At 45.8% G+C, this 22,550-nt stretch overlaps 1 protein-coding gene across 1 annotated transcript in view; it reads left to right on the forward strand.

The window, feature by feature from the left end:
- Positions 1 to 22,550, forward strand: part of MCF2L2 (MCF.2 cell line derived transforming sequence-like 2) — a 219,630-nt gene that overhangs the window by 77,871 nt on the left and 119,209 nt on the right. Inside the window, exons 10-14 of the mRNA XM_025195968.1 lie at positions 331 to 450; positions 1,160 to 1,351; positions 2,106 to 2,297; positions 2,647 to 2,824; positions 17,467 to 17,570. Of these exons, the coding sequence (XP_025051753.1) occupies positions 331 to 450; positions 1,160 to 1,351; positions 2,106 to 2,297; positions 2,647 to 2,824; positions 17,467 to 17,570 (786 nt within the window). The remainder of the gene's footprint in view (positions 1 to 330; positions 451 to 1,159; positions 1,352 to 2,105; positions 2,298 to 2,646; positions 2,825 to 17,466; positions 17,571 to 22,550) is intronic.

Consider the following 22,550-nt stretch of genomic DNA (forward strand, 5'->3'; position numbering starts at 1 on the left):
GTAGTAAAAACCAACAGCACCAAAAAAGCCTTTTATCAGGAAATACTGATTATTCTAGCATTCACAGCCAGCTGTGGTGTCTTGGTGAGCCAAAGACAGGAAGATGCCGAGTGGTGCTCTGGAAGAAAGAGCTCACATCCTCTTAAGCATCAGCTATCTTAGATGAATGGATGTTTGATCCAAACCTGTTTGAAGTGAATTGAATTCTTACCCCAGTTCGCCAGGCTCTGGATTGGACCCCTCATTGTGCCACAGTGGGTGGATTAATGCTGGCTAGTGGCAGCGGTGAAGTCCTGGGAGGCCATGGATTGATTACAGTGTTTCTTGTAGGTAAAACTGGCATTAGATAGCCTGATGGAAGCCCAGGCCGGGTTCACTGACATCGGAGACAGTGTGGCTCGTGTGGATCACCTCCTGAAGCAGCAGAAACAACTGGAAGAGAAGGGACAGGTGTGCACTTGGCTAAACTTCATGCTCTGGTTACTGTAGTTGACTGTTATCAGATGCTTGAATAGCTTGATGTCTGCCCCATGGTTACTCCTCTAGTGGGACCTGAGCTCAAATGGCAACACTGGGATTCAGATTCCAAACCTGCTGAGCTTCGCAGTCATCCATATCTGCTTGGTTGTTTGATTTGGTTCCCTATAAAGGTACTTGCAAATATGTGTTTGGATTTCAAAAGCCTACAAGCTTGGATGGGCTTGGGATAGGGCTTTGGTTGACGTCCATCTCTTGGAACTGGAAGCACAGAATGATCAAACCCAAAAGATTGTCCCATTAAATACCTTCATGTGTTGTGTTATTAAAGTGGGTATTTTATGAACAACTGTTTCCAAAAAGGGATTCCCCTTCTATTCCTATAAACACTACCTTTCTGGATCTTTTGGCTTTTTAAGTGCACCGGGTTAGCCAGGTCTGATGACTGCAATATTTGGTGTCATTAGAAAGCAATAGATAATTTTATTGGATCAAACAAATAAATCTGATGGGATATGAAGAGCTTTCAATACAGGCTTAAAACCAGACATTATAATGAACCAAATGATTCTCTAAATCTGCCGCTGTAGGCGTCAGCGGGGATTATGAGGGATGGTTGCTGTTATTGGATTCTTCTATTAGCTTCTAAAGCCTTTTCATGTATTTATTGTTCATTTCACAGGAACCTTTGGAAAAGGCCCAGTCTTTAGCTGTCCATGGAGACCAGCTCATCCAAAACAACCACTACGCAGTTGACTCCATCAGGCCAAAATGTGTTGAACTCAGGCGTATCTGTGACGACTTTACCAATGAGACCAAGAAAAAATATGATATTTTGGGGAAGTCCCTCGAGCTGCATAAACAAATAGACAAGGTGAGGGAGTCTTGCTATAGGGAAACCTCGATAATGCTCTGTTGAAAAATAAAGATTTAAAAGTTCATATAATTGAGGTTTCAGATGGGTGTGTTTAGTGTTTTCCCCCACACACACCAATCCATAGATAGGGAGAAGAGCTGTGATGCCAGCTTTATGATTGTCCACATCTACTTGGTTATTTGATTTGGTTCACTATAAAGATAGGGATACCAGCTTTAAAAAAGGGAGAAAAAATGTTTCCCTGAATTATACTCTTAAAATAATTCAAACTAGGATTTGGAACAATATAAGAACTTGATCTAAGCCTGTAATGTGAACCAAACCCAGCTGGGGGTGTGTTAAATGATCAGTTCTCTACTCCTTGCATTATTTTTGGTTTTCAATCTCCCCAGCATTTCTGTAATCTTGCTGGAAGAGGACACACCATGGGACAGTTTTAATGGTATTATCCAGCCTGGCCTGAAAGAGGAATTAAACATACCGTGAAAACCTGTTGCTGGGTTTTGCAAATCCAAGAGTTTTTTCGGGGGTGGGGGGGAAAGGCGAGGTTCACATAAGGTTCAAACATCTATCCAGTTTCTTGGGGACTTACCTAGACTCAGTGTTAAAACGCTGAGTGGGATGCTCAGGAAGGCTGAAGAACCTCATTGCCTCGTGGAGGGTAATTGTACATCACAGACAGCAATCAGCACTTCACAGAACTGGATGGTGAATGATAATAAAGTCATCTTTGCTCCATTTTCCTTTAAAGGCGAGCCAGTGGTGTGAAGCTGGAATCTACCTCTTAGCTTCTCAAGCTGTGGACAAGTGCCAGTCACAAGAGGGAGCTGAAACTGCACTTTGTGAAATAGAGAAATTTCTGGCAACCGCAAAGGAACACCAGCTCTCCAACCCGAAAGAGTTTTATAATCAGTTCGATATGATTCTCACCCCTGAAATCAAGGTAAAGCCCATCGAATTGTTACATTGCCGGTTCAGATGTCTGAAAAACAGCAGCTAATGTTTAAGATGCAGGTTCAACGCTCTGGTGTAGTTCTAGATAAGGCTCCTTTCGTGTAGCAGAGCATTGTGGGGCACAAATGTGGGGGTATGAGAGTTACTTTGTGTGCTCCCTTTGGGGTTGCAGCACAGAGGTGGCTGTGAGGTGTGCACAACGGGGCATTGTTGGCAGGAGCACAGTCCCTACAGACCTGCCCTGCTCTAAAACAAGTGCTCCATCTTATACCTGCCTAAGGTGATCAGTCTGCCTCAGAGCGAATGTCATTGACTCGGTGTGCATTGCTCTCCTGCAGGCCAATGCCCAAAGGATCCTCCAGAAACTGGAAGACGTGCAAGAAATGTTCGACAAGAGGCAAGTGAGTCTGAAGAAGCTGGCAGCCAAGCAGACTCGGCCGGTGCAGCCTGTCGCCCCGCATCCTGAGTCTTCCCCGAAACGAGCCTCACCTAAGACCACCAGACCAGCAACGTTAGGTAGGGCCCGGAGACAGGGTTTTCAGATGCGCACCCCGTCTTGTCGTCACAGTTCTGCTTTGCCCTTTAACCAGAATGAAGCCTTGTGTTTAAAATTCAATGTCACGGACACAGGTTTCAAAGACGAGTGTGAAATCTTTGTGCATGTGCAGTGATCAAGGAGGGGGAAATCAGGTTTGGATCTGCCAAGACACTTCAGGCTCCACTCTCCATGGGAGGTTTCCTCCTCCTAGCCTAGACCCCCATCCCAGCTGGACTCCTCTCCTACTGCTTATTCTTTTTCTCAAGCAGTAATTGATATCTAATTGCACGTGCAAATTCTGCTTTGGAATTCCTGGCTGTAGCAGGCGTGCACAGTATTGTGTGTGTGTGGCTTTCAAATCACAAAACCCCAGAGTCAGGCAATGCAAAAGGTTCAGTGACAATGTTAACCCATCTATGTCATGGTCTTCTCCCTATCTGGCCTTGACTTTGAGTGGTTACATCAAGGCAAAAGCTACGTGTACTTTATCTCTCCTGGGAATTTACAGTGAGGTACTGGCTTCAGTTAGCCACCTCGACATAAAACCACACCTTTGTTTTGCAGTGAAGACGCAGGCTAGGTCAGCTTGATGCAGCTTGGGCCCTGCAGCTGATCACTGAAGCCCAAGCCTGGGACCCTCTCTGTTGTGTTAAAAATCAAACCCAAGTGTTTAGCAAAGAGCCTTGAGAAAAATAAACTGGTCACTGAGATTGAAAGGAACGTGCAGCTGAGTTCTGCTTCTGCGGCGGGGGACCGGGAGGTGATGGGAGCCTGACCATCGCGTCTCCTACATGCACACGCACACAAGCTCACCCTCTCTTGTCACGTGAAACAAACCCACTAGTTTTGCGGTGTATTGCACGGTGTCTTGTCACGGCTCATTGCCTACCTTCTTGAGGCTAGCCCTGGCCACTTATTCTGATGACAACCCTGGGCAGAATTCAGAGGAGAAGAGACAGTGTATAAATAAAAACAGATTATTTTGCAGCTTGCCTCCGAATGCTGTGACTGACTTAGCTTGTTCATGTAGTCAACTCCCTTTGGTTGTGACCACGGCAGCTGCTGGCAGCTCTCTCTCAGTAACTGCTCAGGTGCACATGAAGGATGCAGTCTACAGTGATTGCTGCTATAGGCAAGAGCCAACTTGCTGCTGCACTGGGTGGCAGCCCCACGGCCACCCTTCCCTTTGAGCGTCCCAGCCTGAAGTGACACTTGAAAAGAGACAATAGCACAGGCTCCCACCAGCCACTGGCCAGGGAAGGTCTGCTCCTGCTCCCAGTTTTCACACCAGTTTGAGCACGCTTTTCCTTCCACATCCTCCAGAGTTATCTCAGTGTGGATTCTTCTGCCTTGCCAGTGTCACTCATACAGTATAGTTACTGCCTCAGGCTCCCAGCTAATGTGATGTCCATGTTCCTGCATGTACACTTTCATGTATTTTTATTTCACTCCTATGCAGAACTTCTAATAATTTCCAAAGCACATGAGAAATACCCACCTATAGTTAATGTTCCACATATATATAGTGGCAGGAGCAGGTTCCAGAGACACCGCTGGTAGCCTCAGAGTTCCTGTTCTTCCTTTGGCTCTCCAGGTATTCCCCACTTCCCCTTGCTCTTGCCTGCTGCGCCTTGTTGTTATCCTCAGATCTTGAGAGTAAAGACGGCTGCCCCAGGGTTCCCAGAGTAAGCCTGCGTCCTCCCAGTCTATACATTCTTTACAGACCACCTGTCTCTAAGATGCTCTTAAAAGCTACTCCTGGCCTGTAGTTCCTTTCTCTGACATGAGTCACCTTAAAGGCAGTTCATGGCCTCCAACCTCTCCTACAGCCATGCTCATGCCTCACAGGTGTTAACACTTCAGTCATTTCCAGGGTGCTCTCCCCCATCCCTTCCCCTCCTGCTTTCAACCTTTTTGACCTTTGGCTTGTTTGGCTTCTGTCCCTATGCTCTGGCTGGGCCCCCCAGCCCCCATCTACTGCGCAAGGCTGGGCTTTAGGGTTCTAGCCCTCATTTCCTCCTTCCTAGGTCTGGCCCTCTTGGCCCTGATCTCACTCCTCTAAGGGCTTGAGTTTCACCCCTTTTTGGCTACAGGCTTTGATACTATCCCTGCCCTGTCCAGGCACCGGGTCTCTGACCCTTTTCTGCCCAGTCCAGGCACCGGGCCACTGACTCTTTCTCCAGGCTTCAACCTGCATTGACTTAAGTCTGTTTTGTGCCCCAAACCCTGGCCCCTGGCAGGGTTCAAAGTAGCTGCGTGCTCCCCTGGCATACTGGGATCTCCAGCTCCCCTAATTAAGCCCAATCTGGTCCACCGGCTCAAATCACAACAGAAAAGTTCAGCCCTCTGGCTGTAACCAACATCAAGCCTTCTGGCTGCATAAGAAAGTCCAGCTTTCAGGCAACTTGCAGTTCTGTATTAAGAACCTGCCTGGTGTAAGGTTTCCAGCAGTCTCACAGCCTTGGAGCAGCACAGGGCCTCTTGCATGGCAGCATATTAGCCAGGATTCCTGTCTTGCACTCATCCTAGCAGACAAAGTATCCCACCGGAGGTTGTGCCTCCTGCTTTTGTGCCTCTGGTTTCCTGTTACAATACACCCACCCACATGCACACACATGTGCACACACACACACACATAAGAAAATAAATGCTGATGCCCAAGGAGGCACATTTCTGCCATGCAGATGGTATAAATGACAACCCCGTAGGGAGCCTTGTGGTGCGGCTCCTATGGGTCATCTCCCTAGGGCTCTAAGATTGTATGCAGCTGGCTAGCAAATACAACACAGAATCACTCCCCCAGCCCCTTGCACATTGTTGCAATTAACAGGCAGAGGAAGTAATTTTCAAATATTTTCAGAGCTTTGCCATTCTGGGGGACATGAACAGTGTTTGCTAGTCCTGATATTTGCACATCTGCCTCCCTTTGAGTCTGCCAGAAGGTCATAGCGCTGCTTGGATCATGAGAGGTATATCCTACACAAGTGATGGCTGCAGAACTCCCTAGACTACAATGTGCATCTTGTGGTAGTAATTAGATTCCCAAAAATATTTCTGCAGATAAGGTAGACAGGTCAATAAAAGACTGGTAGGCAGGGATCTGTGGGTAGATAGTTTAACGCCCATGATTTGTTTCTAAAGACTAACTGACTTAGAATGGGGCCCTAAAAATTAAACACCTTGCCACACTTTCTTCAGTATTTCCTCAGCTTGGAATACAAGTATCACTGTTAGGTTAATTGTCCTGGGCTATATGTATTGACTGAGCTTTTGAAATGGTATCTTCTATCTTCTCTAGTAGTCTTCTCCAGATAGTCATTCTTTGGATTTCTCCTGGGTCTTTCATCTCAGCAGTCTTCACAAACATTTCAACATCTGAGTGTTAAGTATTGCTGCTACTTCTCTGCAGAGGGTGAGTGGAGGGATGGGGAAGTGAAGTGATTCATGCAATTTACACAGTGAATCTGGGTTATGGTGGAAAGGAGCATTGAGAAATTTTGACCCCTAAGGTTTTCTTCTAAGCATCATACTCTGAAGATGAGGTAATCAAGTTCCTGTCTCTCATGACTGTTTTCTACTGATTTTCCTTAATAATATGACGAAGATCTGTACTCCCAGGCCTGCACTACTGCAAGTAGAACTCCCGCGTCTTAGTAGGAGGATCATTTATATCTCGTAGACAATTTTTTTCTGGCCTTGTTACACGTTCTGGCCCTGATCTTTGTGGTGAGTCACTCAGACGGTCTAGTAAATGGGATTCCAACTTGGTCACACAAGGCCACCAGCGTAGGTCAGGCTTCAGAACTGGGGCCTCTATATCAGCAGGATTTCTTGAGGGCCAACTGGGGAAACAAGAAAGAGAAGCCAACATCATTGTTTATGGAAGACAATATTTGTGGCGTAGGATGCACCTGGCTATCCTCGATTACTTGCAAAGCAGAGCGTGCTCAGAGGAAGCGATGGTATTCACAGACATGCAAATAAGGAGGCAGACAAATAAACTAAAACGGTGTCACTATCACCTGGGGGCCAGAAAGCAGGATGCTTGTTTCACAGACCGCATATCTACACCGGCTCCCATAGAAGTGCAACATCTGACTATTTTCCAAGTCTCCTTCAGCAAAGAAAATAGAATCCAAAAATGCTTTTTATGTGCTAATATAGAAGACGTACAAAAAACTAGAACTCTTGGTTCCAAAATGCTACCTTTTATTAGACCAACTGGGAAATCACAAGAAAACTGTCCTTTTCTGCAAGCTTTTGGGATTAGAAAGACAGTTGCCCTTTCCAGATCAAATCATTGACCATTTTCCCAGTCTGACCCTCAAAAACAAGGGAGAGGCAGTGCAGGGTGCTCAAGGAAGGAGCTGAACCAGTGTGCATGGCCAAGTATGAAGCCCCTCAATGGACTGACTTGATTTTAAGATGTCTCCTCTACACGAAATGAGAAAGAAATGCTCATATGAACAGTGCACAGGAATCCGGCTGAATTAATCTGCATAATAAAATCAAATGACTATTCATTTGAATGGACATGTTGCTTGACGAAGGGGGTTGGAAATTTCTTTCCAGTTCCTCCCTGGCCTTGATGGGAGTTTGCCTCTGTACACTTCCTCACCCTGAAATTTGAGACCAACCCTCAAGGATACAGGAGCCCTGTGTTGACCTTTTCTGTGGTAACTAAGCCAGGGTGCCCTATAAATCTTTCTTGTTATTATTTTAAGTCTACATAGAAATGCATATTATGCTCAGGCTATTCTGTTTATTCCCAGTGGGATTTGCCGAGGCATTATGGACGGTGGAATATCTGTCTCTTGGGTGTGATAAGAAAGAGAGACAGCATGAGTCAGAGAGAGTCACAGAATCGTAGAGAAGTAGGGCTGGAAGGGACCTTGAGAGGTCATCTAGTCCAGCGTTTCTCAACCCGTGGGTCACAACCCAAAAGTAGGTCGCAAGAATACAAGAAAGGGTCACGAACAAACTTTAAAAATGGAATCACTTTTAAAGCAGAAAAACATGGGAAACCACCGGTCTTCCCTTGCAGGCTGGCAGCGTCCCAGCCTGCCAGGGGCTGCTTGGGGCTCTCCCATGCCCTACACCCCCACACACCCAACCCCTGCCCCACACCCTGGGGGGGCTGGGGTCTAAGGGTGGGGGGCACTGGTTCGGGACTGCCCACTGATGTTTATAAACAGGTCCTGGTACAAAAAAGGTCAAGATCCACCGATCTAGCCCAATCTCCTGCTTGACAAGGAAACAAATGGGTTCCTCCAATTATCGCAGTGCTTGAGGCATGTTTGATGTGCCGCCTCTGTTTTTACAGGCTGCATTTCAGGATTAAACAAGATTCCTGTACAAAGCTGCTCAACTGCTGTAAACTGGCATAGATCCACTGAAGTCAAGCCAGAGATTATCGAACAGGTTGGGAAGGAACGCAGGAAGTTACCAAGTATTATAGGCTGAGCTGTTATTACCGACTGTACTTAACATGGCCTGACCATTCCCTTTATGAGACCCTGTTTTCAGCTGCTTGTACCTTTGCCACACTTGAACACTCTGGGGTGACATTTTCCCTCTGGCCAGTTGACGGTCTATGGTTGAACTTGTTTTGGAACATTTCAGCAAAAATAGGTCAGCATTTTCTGTGAACAAATGGATGATTTGGCCATGTAAAAAAAGAAAAAAGATCTCCCGATACATAGTAGAGAAGATACAGCACTTCTGTGCTTCAGCATAAGGGCTGGAAATTGTCAGGCTGGGGGAAGGGATTGCTTTTGCAATTGGGAAGTCCTTTCTGCTCTTCCTTCTCGAAATGTCCAAATTTGGTCAGACTTTTGAGAAGAATCTCGGTTCACACATATTCAGCAGAAACTGGTTAAACTTTGGCAGCGAACTGTCCTAAGATTCCTTTCCTCCCTGCCAGCAAATATCTCTGGAGCCCACTGGCTAAACTAGTGTCTCATCTTCCTATAGTGCTGGGCCACCCAGACAGGAGAGCCTGCCTCTGGTGTCGAGGGCTCTGTTAACTCTTGTAGCACAGGTCTGTGGTGAGGATGGAAGAGGGAGGTCTAACTGTTCCAACCCTGCCGATGACCTATGTGGTTGTCAATATGATGCCTCCTAATAGAAATTTTGCTTTTTAAGTATTTTTTTTTAAGGAATGTAGAAAACTATACCCCAAAAACCCTTCAGTAAATGGCTGCAGAGTCAAGCAACCTCCCTGATCATTTGAATATACCAAGGACTACATGATACTAATTACTGTGAAAATTAAGATCTCGGGAATCTCAAATCAAGCTGTCCAAAACAGCAGATCCGTTTGCACTTAATTTTCGTGGTTCACTTTCCCATCCAAAAGTGACATTGGCTGGGATGATCTATGTGGGGGTTGAACTAGGTGACCTCCTAATTTTCTATGATTCTACGATCCAAAAGCTATACCTCGTCCTAGAGAGGTATTGCAAAAATAAATCAAGGGCTATTTGTGAAGCATCCCGATTCCAGAATTGCAAGCAACACAGAGAAACCCATGTGAAATCTTTAGAACAGGTTTGCATAGTGCAGTCAATAAGGCCTGAGGTCACCCACTGAGTACTGAGGACAAATCAAAATATTGAATAAATTGTGTACTAACCACTGGTATGGCACATGTGGCAGAGTTCAACAAATGGACCAAAAGAATAGGCAATCCTGTCATTAATGATGGTTTCATAAGGCATTCATCCAAGAAGGCTGCTCTGATAATCTCCGTGTGTGCCTCTGAGTGCTTGCCTTTGCAGCTATAACATTCTTTGAATACGGTGTGTCTGCGTGGTATAGAGATGCAAAATGCTGCTGAGATTCAAGTTGGAAAGTCGGGAGAATCTCGGCAAGCTCATTAAACAAATGATACGTTTCCCAGCATGTCAGACGCAAAAATAGTGACTCATACTAAAGGCGTCTTGGAAAGTGGATTGGAACACCGATTTCCTTTGGGAGAACACAGCTGGAAGCTTTTCAGGCCTAAAAATAATAAAACCTAAACAAGCTCCATCTCACTGGATCCCTTTTTGGCATTCCTCACACTCACTAATGCAGAACGCTGACTAATGAATAACATCTGGACTGAGGATAAAAGAAGGATATGCTGCAGAAGAGACAGGGAGAAAAGCAGCAAAGAGATTAGTCGACTCAGGAAAGGCAAACAGATGTGAATTCCATTAATGGCTCTTGGGAAACACTGATTTTTACACATCAAAATATTTATATCAAAAAGAGAGCACAAGGGAAAAAGATGCTTTCAGTTTTGCAGCCACAGGGCACGTATCACACAGCAAAGTCTGTGTAAAACTATCATTTTCTTTTAGAAGACTTATCTCATGAAGGGTCATAATCTGCACTCCTTTTGTGGGTGAAGTCTCCATTGTTCTCAGCAGTGTCGAGGTGATGTTGCCATGAAGGTCCAGGAGAGATGTAAAGGCAAGAGTTCTTGTGCGTGGTATCTTTTATTGGACCAACTCTATGGTTGGTGTAGATATAGGCAAGCTTTTGGGTATCACAGGACCCTTCCTCAGGCCCCCAAACTATGATGCCCAAAAGCCGTACCAACCTTACAGTTGGTCCAATAAAAGATATCACTACATGTGCAATCAATGCAAAGCAATAAACTCCAGCGCTTATTGCTGTTTGAATGTGCTCCCAGGAGTGCAGCATGTTGAGCCGGGTCAGAGCAGCTCTGGCTGGCAGGGGCCACGAGGGATTACCCTGCCAGCCTGGGACTGCTCCCCCTGGCTCAGTGTGCTGCAGAGGGGCTGGCTGGGGCACAAGGATGCTTCAGCACTGGGCTAGCCGGCAGGCAGCCCCTGCCCTGAAGCACGCTCATGCCCCAGCCAGTTTACTCCAGCCTAATAGGGGCGCATGTGTAGATACCGAGACTTTACTGCACAGCTAATTGCTCTACTCCTCAGTAAATGTCTCTTGTAGATGTGCCCACTGTGTAGCATCTTATTCCTTGAAATCCATGGAGCTGCTCAGAGGACCTCTCAGCACTTGTGAAGGGATTCAGATCTGGACCTTAATATCCTGTTATTAAGCCAAATAACTATGTTATTATTAGGAGCAATTCCTCTGGCTGGTCCCACACACCACTCAGGCATGTCGAAACTGCAGACACAGGTTATTCTCACAGGACTCGAAAAGCCAGATCATAGCTCTTCCTATGGAGGAGCAGAGTGGGGAGAGCGTGCTCTTTTACACTTATTTATCATTTCCTGCATGCACTGAGCCCCTTCGTCTCCCGCTCCGCAGGATATGGTGAGGAGCGAGTAGAGTCTGGAGTCTTCTCCACCAGCGGTCCACGAGGATGCATCCACTGGCTGCATCACAACTTACTTCCTCCCCATATAACTCTCTGAGCAGAGGGGAAAGGGAAGAAAACACGAGTACAATGGTTCTCACTAAAGCTTTGTGATTGCTGCTATATTATTCAGCACATGTATGACTGGTTTAAATTAAAATTGTCCTGGGTTCAGGCCAAGAGAATGAAACCGGCCTGAAAAATATCACCAATTTACGCCCATTATAAGGAATGAGGAAACAGGGGAGATGTAGGCTAGATATTAGAAAGCAGTTTCTGACCATGAGGGTGATTCAGCACTGGAAGAGATTACCTAAAGCAGTAGCACTGGAAGTTTTTAAGTCCAGGTTAGACAAAAACTTGCCTGGGACGGTTTTGACAAAAATGATCCTGCCGTGAGCAGCAGGTTGGACTAAACCCCATTTTTCTATGATTCTGTGATTTTTTTCTGGCAAACTTTTTGGGTTATTCTTCAGCAACAAGTAGCTGGCGCAAAGCTTTTAAGAACAGCCATTTGGAGTGTAAAGTACAATGGTATTACTAAAGGGATTGAAATCTGTAACCTTATCAGATACCATATTATGGTGTATAAAATGCAGGCGAGTCTCCCCAAGAAGGTCTTAAACAAAGTAATGTAGCAAAATTATTATAACTAATTTTAATAACTGGTTATTAGTGCATCTCTAACTAGCAATGGGAGAATGCATTTAATATGCAATGCAGGTTGCACCCACACCATTTACTTCCCACATATCCATTTAACCGGATGTCACATGGGCCGTAGCAGTGTGCTGATTGGGCGGCAGGTTGCGAACTACTGGGCTAGAGCATGTCGACTGATTGGAACGTAGTCGATTATGTATCAGAAGACTTTCTGTTCTGAATCCACCCAGTTAAGCTGGTAGGGGCAGATGCAGCTCTCTGAAGTCAAGGGACTGGCTTTAAGTTTATGGTATAGTATTCATTTCTTCCATCTGCTCCTCCTGCTTACACCATCTTAAACTACAGCGGTGCGTCCACTATGGAGTTAGCAGTCATAGCTGACTGCAAGGAGCTGGGAAGTCAGAGGGCAAACCATGGTGAGATTTTTAATGAACTTCTTACCTTTAAACTACACGTCCCCTGCTCTCTTGTCTGACTCGGTTGGAACTGCTGGAGTCTTGAAGTCAAGGGCAAAGATCTTTGAGCCATAACCAATTTCCTCCTCCCCAGGATTTTTTAGGAGTGTTAATCATACCTTCTCAGAGAAACAATTAGCCCAAACTAGTTGAAACTGGATGATTCTATTTGAGGCACAACTCGGGTTTCATAAAATTAATTCCTTCCCTTTATGTTCTTCTTTTTTTCATACGAGGGACTTTAGAAAATGAATACAACATAATCTGACTCCAGCCCAGTTCATCTCAGCAGGGCCCTATACTGTGTACTGTTCCCGAGATCGATTTTCATGAAGTGCACTTGACCAAAAAAGAAATCGCTTTTTGATCACGTCGCAGCTTCTCACAGGAAGGTGTTTTGATTCTTTTGAAACTTTTTTTTCATAACAAGACAGTTGTTGCATCTCTACAAAGAGGGGACAAAAGGGCAGATCCTGGCCTGAACTGAGAGACCTGGGGTGTGAAATGTATACAAGCAGACAGCAGAAACCTAAGGAAATAATGTTGTTCAGCATAAAAGGCTGCTTGATCATTGCCCCGCAAGGAACAGCAACTGTCGAATGCAGCAACCTGTCCTGTGCACAATGCACTATATCCCGTTACAGAGGGGCCATAACCCCTTTTCACAGGTTGAGACTTCTTGCCCAGCCGGGCCTTTCCCGTAGACTCTCTACCGATCTTCTGCTCCACTCTTCCCTGGCTTTGCTCATTCCTGTCCCCTAGAGCCTCCCTTATGCCCTCTGTGGCTCCCTATCCCAAGAAGATTTTGATATGTGGCTTAGAGTAGGAAGCGTGGCTACCCCTTCCATATTCTCCAGAGCATGAGAAGGCATCTGGTTGGAAACGGGTTTCAAAAAACCCAACTCGGTCTTGTAATACAAAGATACACAAAACCCCAAAAGGACTCGGCAGCCGAATCCCAGCTCTGTCCTGGGAGCTGTTCATTTTGTCCTGGGACAGCTCAGTCCTGGGACAGCTCATTTTGTCATCAGTACCATCCCTCAGCCTTCTAGGAAGAAGAGTGGACCGGACTCAGTAGGAGCTGTAGGGCTGCAGCATCTTTGAACTTTAGATACAGCTTTATATTGGGACAGCAAAATATGGAGAGAATAGCATAACGAAGGTGGAGGTGTGAAGAAGGCACTGATGTGTGGGGTGGACACTTATGTCTGTGCAACTCGACAGCAGTGGGCACTAGACTAACCTGGGAGGGAGAGCACGACAGCTCTGCTGGCTGGTGACCTGGTCGTTCTGAATAGGAACCCATACCGAAGCAAGCATGGTGCTAGGGGAGGCATACAAAGTCATGACATTTAAAGAAATAATACGGAATATTGTAGTAATAAAGGTTAACTCCCTTTCTGGCATGGCATAATGACATCAACAGGAACTTGTCAGCCATCTTTCCAAGCAGTACTTCTTTCTTTTCTGGCAGAAAGGATCAGCTTCTTGAATTTCCCAGGTCCTCGTCTGTCATGAAACAAGACATGGGTATCCCCTCCGCAATAATATCCACATAAACAGCGACATCTTCCTCTTGGTGGAGTTCTTCCAGAGGCCGTAGTGTCCATAATGGTGCCCTAGAAAGTATATCAGCTGCCTGTAACTCTCCCAGGAACGCATACAATATTGTAGGCGAATTTCAGTATCCCGACGCAAAATCCCTGGATTCTTGGTGGGAGTTCATCAAGACATTTGTCTCCTAACAGGGACACGAGTGGCTCCTGATCCTTTTGTACAGTAAAAGCCAGGCCAAGGAGGAAAGTTCTGCATCACGCACATGTACATGCAACTGCTACTGCTTCTTTTTCTATTTGTGCCTATCGAGTTTCAGGTGGATCAAGCGCTCAACACTAAGGCAATATGGCCAGCTTCTTGATGTTGGTGTAACACACCATGGAATGCCCATAGGATGAAGCATCTGCTGCAATATGTGTTTCTCACACTGGATTGTATTGGGCTAGTATCAGGGATCAGCTGAGTATTGATTTGATCTCATTGAAGGCTAATTGTTGTAGCAAATCCCAAAGCGGAGCAGGTTTTCTCTGCATTTGTGAGAGGCAGCGATATCAGAATTTCATCAGCCTGACCCCCCACTGAGTAGAGGAAAGTACCTACTGGGTGAGGTTCAGACTCTTTGTCCAGACCTGACATTTCCCTGAAGCGATTAAAACGTCTGCTCCATCAAACCTACATTCCAGGGGTTTGGAAATCGAACTGTTCTGGTGGTGTAACTTTAGCTGGCTGCATCGTCTCCGTGGCCAGCCTCTGCCCTGAGCTGGACTCAGCTGCCACTGGAGTTTGGTCTATCATTTAGGAAACATCCGATTGCCGACTGATATTTGTGTTCCTATTGGTGGCAGGGTTCATCTGCTCCTAACACCATGGGAGCAGACAGCAGTTACATTGATCACGTGATTGCCCCCAGAAAAGAGCTCTAAAGCCATGCTGTGATGCACACGCAAGGCTACACAGCACTTTTAAAGTGACTGATCATACAACAAATTAACCCTCATCAAATGAGGGATAAGATGAAGGTGCTCCACTTTGGAGTGTCTTAGAGAACTTGTGTTCCCTGGGGTTAATTGATGGGGTAAATCAGGGCTGGGCTGACGTGCCCCCACCGCTGTCTGCAGGAAGGGAGCGGGAGGGGGAGGGGGAGTGAGCTGCCAGCTGGGGTTTGCCTGGCCTGAGCTGGAAGGGGGGGCAGGTGGTTTGGAGTCCCCCTGCTATTTCGTGGCTCCCTGCCATGCCCCCACCTCCTCAGTGGTAGGCAGGCTCGATCCCACCTCCCACCCCCAACCCAACAGGTGAACATCTGTTGGGCTGGGGGGAGGCGTGTGCTTTGACTCATGGCACTTTACGTAAAGCACCATGAGTTAGCACATGGGGTGCTGACAGACGTCTACTCTGTCATAGCTCAGAAAAAGGCACGTATAGCTCTCAGAAGGGCTTTATTGCAACAATGAATTTACACCAAGACAGCTGACAACTTCCTGGTGATGCTGTCATGCCAGCCCTCAGGAAGGAAGCAAACTCTTACAATTACACATACAGCTTATGAGCCATACATCACAGTCACAAAAACAGCAGCTGTTGCCACTGTCAGCTTGGTCACCACCATCACCAGCCCAGCTGCTGCCACTGCTCCATGTGCTGCTGCCACACAGGGCACAGAGCTGCCTTTCTATGGAGAACATAAGTACTGCCACTTACTGGGTCAGACCATAGGTCCATCTTGCTCTGCTCAGCATCTGTCACACAGGGACAGAGTGCGAATGCTGAAAGGGAGAGTGAACTGGGTATGACCAGGGCTTTTGCTAATGCTGCAGCCTCCAGCATTTAAGGTCTAGGAAGTTTGGATTCAGAGGCCGTGCCCCTAACTCCAATGCTTAAGATAGCTACTACTGCACCTTTCCTCCAAGAGGCATTTAAACATCAGCAAGCACACCCCAAAATACTAGCTTTCCTATTTCTAGGAAGACTTTTAAGGATATTTAACTAGGAAACCTCCCCAGGGCCAATGCTGAAGGGACTGCAGAGTAGAATAGGAGCAATATTGTTTCTTGTCACCTCTCGCTGACCTGCTTTCACCATGTCATCTGGGATCCAGATTCGTTTCCAACAGCACGTGCAACTCTGCCTTAATCTGTCTGGCATTCAGGGATAAACATGACAAATGTTTATTTTATTTTATTAAAACACAGACATTTACTGGTTGTATGAGATCATTGACTTGTGTGGGGGGAGGGGGAAAAAAATCAAGCTGGACAAAAGAGTAACAGAAATAATACCATGAGGCAAGCGTGAAATTAAGGTATCCCCTGCCCTCAGCACATGCTAGCTCATTTTAGTTTGGACGGCAGCCACAGGACATGTGGTCAAGTTGCTGCTGATTATTTTCCAGTAGCATCAGTTCGTTCGTTGGCAGCCATGAGTTTCAGTCACTGCGAGCCAAGCTAAACAAGCCTTACACAATGGGAGCTATTGTGAAAATGTGGTCTCCTCAGGATCATAACCATTACACAGACGGCAAAATACATCTCGGGCCACTACGTGATGACACTCTTGGGACCTATCCATGTGCTGAAACCTTACAAACAACAGGTCTTTACAGCACAGCTTTATCCCCCAGTTATAACAACAAAGATCCCCTTTCCACCACCATCAGGGAAACCGTACAGGCAACAGCCACATTCAGACATAGGAGCCACACAAGTGAAAATGACCCTATTATAACAGGGCTGTTGGGAAAACTCTCCACATTACACTTAGGATGGTGATCAAAAGGACAACCCCCCCGACAGAGCTTTGTAGGAAGGCATCTGATATAAACTAAGGGATTGAATGACGAGATGCATCAAAGCACTACTCATATGCAATCCTTATTCTGCTAAAACAGTCTTGTTCCCCAAGACCATTGACATAAAGATGTATTCTGCATAGCTACAACACTGTTTATCACTGACAAATGAAAGAGCGGGTTAGCATGAAAAAGAAAGCCTCATCAAATTAACTCCTGTTCTTCACTGAAGAGCTGGTATACAAGTTGTGGCAGTACTCATATCTTTGCCTTGGGGGTTCAGTTCCGTCATACCCATCCGAGCATCCCTCCTGTTGACTTGCATGAAAAAAGTTTCTCTTAAATGAGTTAGGAATCCTCTGTTGATTAGAATTGAAGTATTCTTGTTGTGTCTGGAGAGTTAAATTCAACTCTCTATTCTTGGGCTTTCTAAAGGTTATGATCAGCTCACCTGTGGGTACAGACACATGGCCACCTTTACATCAGTGTCAACCTAAAGCAGATTGGTAGCATACAGCCCGGCATGGTGCAAGTCACTCTGGGAGAAAGTCACCCCACAAAACTGAACTAATTGTGCACAGGCACGTGGTGTGTTCAGAGCTAAAACCTAAAAAACTGTTGCATGTGAACACCTTGCAATGATGTGCTGATCCATTCCCCTTTCTATTATGTACGACTGTGGCAACTAAACTGTCAGGCACTGGACAATACACGTCAGGCTGAATCTTAGTTCTTACTTGCGGCGCTGGAACTTTTGGTGTTTAATTTTTTTCAGTAGGAATTAAGATTTGGACCTCTGATGTCAATCTCTCGTGTTTTCTACAGCCACCAACAGGAGATCAGCAGAAATTCCTTGTCCTCCAAAGTCCATCTCTGAAGCAGACTTGTCAAAAAAGAAAAACATTAAGAAGACCAAAGGTGGAATTAAGGTAAGAACATGTTTTCAGATTAGTTCCCGATGTTACTGTTTGGTATGACAAAAGTGACTTTTAAAAAGATCTTAAAGATTCCCTATGCCACACTTCTGCATCCTTCATTGGCTTCAGAATGGATTGTGTTGCTGATGGTGCGTTTATGCTCATTTAAATGAAAAACATTTAAAACCAATCTGAAGTTCCTTTGAGGGAGGAACTTCCTCACATTTCATGCATCACAAGTGTGCCTTGAATACCCTACTCAAGGCACTGAGCATAGGAAAAAGGTATCATAATAAGATTCCCATTTTAGGAAAAAAAGTTCTCTTAAGCTGCAAAACACACATGTACTGTTCAGTTCAGAGCCTGACAGTGTACCCATGAGGGCCAGAACCCAGTCCCTCCAAGATGCTATTTATTCAGTATATTTTTCAAGTGAGATTTCTTACCCCAAAGCCAAAAATAATCATTTTATTAACATGCATTTAACATACAAATGGCTTTGCTACTTGTTGCTGCACAAAGGAAAGAAAGATCAGAGAAGGGAGCTTCCTAGTCTAGGTCCACAGATGGGTTTGGGGAATGTCCTTGATGTCCAATTTATTTCAGGCTTTGAAGCTGGAGACTAAATTCATCAGTATATTCCAGAAACAGCTTATGGAGCACAGGAACAATACCCACATGCTAACTCACGTTACTAAGGAGGGCACAGCTGCACCCTGTAGCAGTTGCAGTTCTTCCTTCTCTTACGCTTTTAAAACCAACTTGCAACACCCTCTTCCCTTAAGAAAAGGGAATCCTTTTCCTTAGGTAAAATACTACCTCATTATTAACCCAAAAATCACTTCATACTCTGAAAGGCTTGGTTTGAGGCAGACTTTCTGCACAAGTGGAAACTTTGTCTTGTGTCGTTACAATTCCACCCCATTCCCCCACTACGACTGCATTTCCTCTCGTTAGCAGTAGCCACACAGATCAAGTCGTAGACCTCCACAGATCCCTATCCACTCCCAAATATAAAAAGGAATTGAAAACAAATTAAGGTGGATGCGATAGCACTTGTTGCATACCTACATTCTCCTATTCATAGCATTAGGTTTCCTCCTACAGGGTCTTCCTTTGCTCTTTCCTCAAAGTCAAGCTGTGATTTTTGCAAGCTTTTCAGAGTAGGAATGAGGCATACTTTGTACAGCACCTTGCATGTTTCTGGGTGCTCACTGGAAAAGAGCAATAGCAAGCAAGGTCACCAACTGGAGCAGTGAGGAAACATGAACAGCTGGGGGCCAGAAGGCAGTAGCAAAACCAAAAGGAAGAGGGGGCTGGTTCATTTTATTTGGATTCTGGGCTTCTGAAAGGCGGCAAATGCACGGGCAGTCCATCCCACCACACATGCTGCTTTTACCAACTTATATCAGTTAACTTGTTCTGTACATCTGTGGGTCACTGCAGGAAAAGCTAAATCTAAAAACAACATCAAGCTGGCAATGGCAGTTATTTCTTTGTTTGTTTGGGGCGGGGTTGGCTTGTTTTTTGTTTTTGGGGTTTTTTTTTGGTTTTTTTTAACTCCACACCTTCAAGCAGCCTCCAGCTCACCTCCAGTTCAAAACCTCTCCCCTTTGCTGCACCCAAAACCACTGACTGCTGTTCGTGTACTTGCTGTATGGCTCAGCATTTTAGTGTTCCAGGAAGTGGGGATTATTCACAGACATGGGACTGTCATCCCAGCAAAACCAGGTCCTGTTTCTCAAGCTGCTACGTAGCATGCAGAATTATGACACTGCACAGAGGCCTCCCTGGTGATGCCCTTACAACAGAACTAGTTGTAAATTGTCCTCTTCTTTCTCCTCTCCCATATCAGATTTTCTCCCACATCCATATTAGGTTTGCTCTTCCTGGAACTTGAAAGAATTGGGAGCCACTGTGGCTTCTCAGTACTTGAAGTGCAGTGATGGTACAGTAGTACACATGCACTAAAACCTAGACATTCACTAGAACGTCAAAAGGTGGGTCTTTACCCCACCGAAGCTAGGAGGCAAGTTTGGATCTGGATTGAAATTCACTTCTCACATGACTGCTAGGCACGTTCTTCCTAAGAGGCTACACAGGCATTCCTTGATCTGTTTGAAAAGTTTTCCCTAGGCACAACTAGGACCACCTGGGAAACGAAATGGCTCAGAATTGCTTTTTGGCCACCTACTGAAAAGTTAAGTCAGGGCAAACAGCACGATTTAAAAAGAGAAACTTCTTTTTAAGGTAATTAGTTGTAATCTGACTGTTCTACGTACCTACAAAAGGAGTTGTCCATTGCCAATTTTGCTATGAACTGCTCAGTGTACCACCGTACTCTCACATGCAACAAGTCTTGGAATATAACATAATCCTAGCTTTTGAAAGGCAGAATGAAAAGGGCAGGAGGTTTGGGGGGTGGGGGGTGGTCCCCAGAGTTATGGCTACATAGAGAAAAGACAGAGCCTAATCTTCAGTTAGCTCACTCTCCCTTTCCTGCTCAACTTGAAGACAGGTCTTCATAGGTGGATCTATGATTTTGGAATGAGTTAGTCTCTCCCAGACTGAAACAGGAAGAGAGACTGGGAGCAGCTAACAGAGTAAAGCTGTGTTAAGAACGGTTAGCTTGAGTAGTTGAACAATCAGGATCTTTTAAAAAAAAAGGAGAGACAATCATTACCACTTCTGGAATGAAGAACAAGCCATTAAGTCAACTGACTCCCTTAGCTTCCTGAAAAGCAGTACAACAGCTGCTGCACTGTGGAGCAGCAATCAATGCAGGGTGCTTCTATCCTAGTCAGTAAGTCAGCTTCACCAGTGAGTACATGCACTCCAGTTTTTTTGTTTGGTTGGGGTTTTTTGGAGGGGAGAGCTGATTTGGGAGGAGCGAGATGTGGATTGTATACACGAAAAATGCAGTATTGCCTAGCATGGCACTGGGGAGCCTAGCTGTTGGAATACACAAATGGTGGGCAGGACAACAAAGCATGTGGCAGAGCATGTCCCTGGCTAAATAGCTTTGAAATGAAGTTGTCTCATGAGAGGAGGGAGCCATCAGGCCATCTTTCTGCCTATGCTCAGAACCAAGCCATCATCACTGCCTAATTGCCAGGCTTGGACATGCCCAGAACAAGAGCAAGTAGATGGGACTTGGTTCTGAGCTGCAGTCCTGGGCTGGACAGAGAGATGGTTGAGATGTAAATGTTGTCAGTTTTTACCAGCCTGACCTAAAATAGAGCCACGTGCATGGCAGCTAGGGGTCATCACCCTTATGCTGAGTGGGTATGGCCAGGATTTACCCCCTGCATTGATATCCAGAGAGAGAGAAGGGTGCACACATACTTTAACAGCTCTACAGCCATGCAAACAAAGCCAAGAACACAGAAGGTGCTGTTCCCCATTAACAGGCATGTCTTATAACATGTTGACCACTTCAGTGATCACATCTCCTTAGAGGAGAGGAAGCATGTTTGGTAAAACAATGAATTACAGTAACCGGTTAAAAGTTTACTTTTGTCAAAACTGAAGCTACAGAAAGAGGAAATACCACTTGACAAGGCTTTCCCCACAGTTTGCCTATCAGTCAGCGCTCTCTCCTCTAGAAGTGCTGCATCAGTTCCTGGGGAATTAACTACCTTGCTGTGCGCAGACTGCAGGGGCAGTTGCAGTGCCTAGATCCTTGTTTGCCAGTTTAGGCCTGGCTGCATCTGCTCCCATGGATCACCCTAGCAGCTTTAAGCTCTGACATGTCTCTATGCTGCTGGAGAAAGGTTAGTTAAAAGTTAGCTCCAAGGTGGTACAAAGGCACTTCAGCATGGATCAGAATCTAACCTGTGCATTACCTACATTGTCTGTAACTGAAGAATGCTTCCTGGATGCATGTATCTGCTTGTCCAGAACAAGCATTTGAGTGATCTCGGAGGAGGGCAAAAAGCTCTGGCCTAGCATCTTTGAAATCAAAGCCAACACTGACTAGTGTTTTATGTTCCTGTCTTTTTGGGAACAGCTATGCTGCAGGGCTTTATGCATCTAGGTATGTGCGTGTGCACCTGCATACAAAGACACGTATTCATTTAGTATTAGCACTTTCTAGGACTAGCACATGCAAGAATTCCCCCTAGAGTACAGGTATCCTATTTAGTTCAGGCAATGTGAAGACTGTATATTGAGAAACGTCAGTGCCAAAAAAGAAAAGGAAGTGCTTCCACAAATACACAAGACTTTGGCCTTCATAGAAGGCGCTCAGGAGTTCTAAGTGCAATGCAGTTAAAGGTGACTGGAAGCATTTAATCTATTAAAGCAGAAGCCAATAACGTTTTACAAGCCCTGGGCCAGAACAACCTGACTCTGGTCTGACGCAGGCAGGGTGGCTCTTGCAGTACAAGAGACCAGGTAGCTGGGAGCTGTGTCTGCACTGCCCCCGCTTCCCAGATGTGATGTGGGCCCAGCAATGGGAACAGGCATCTGCAAACTGTATTTATGTTGCAGCTCCCTCCCCCACACCATTGTCCCTCCCCCTGCAGATGTCAGACTGGAGCTGGAAGGCTCAGGAGAAGCAGCAGTGGCAGCAGCCTAGGTGTTGCTGGAAGCTGCCTGGCCCCAAGCACAGCTCCTTCCTTATTACCCAGCCTCAAGTGCCAGCACTAACAAAGTCCTCCAGCTATAATAACCACAGACAGGGCAAAAATTATCACTTCTATCTGACCTCTTGAAATGCTCTACAACCATGACTAAACAGAAGTGCATGGCAGCAGAGAGCTTTAAAAAGGGTCCGATCTTGCAAAAATCCCCTCATTGCATGAGGATTCAGATGAAGATGCTCCAAAATGGAGTGGCTTCACTAGCTTGCATCTGCACAGCCTTCCAGCCCCGGGACTGTTTTCAGAATGGGAAATAGGGAAAGGGGGTGGAGAGAGTTTGGTCTGGGGTTTTTTTTTCAGCCAGTGCTGGAGGGTGGGGCAGGTGGATTGGAGCCCTCCCCCAATGCAA

Source organism: Alligator sinensis, unplaced genomic scaffold, assembly GCF_000455745.1.
Source record: "Alligator sinensis unplaced genomic scaffold, ASM45574v1 scaffold301_2, whole genome shotgun sequence".
In the NCBI taxonomy this organism is placed as follows: Eukaryota; Metazoa; Chordata; order Crocodylia; family Alligatoridae; genus Alligator; species Alligator sinensis.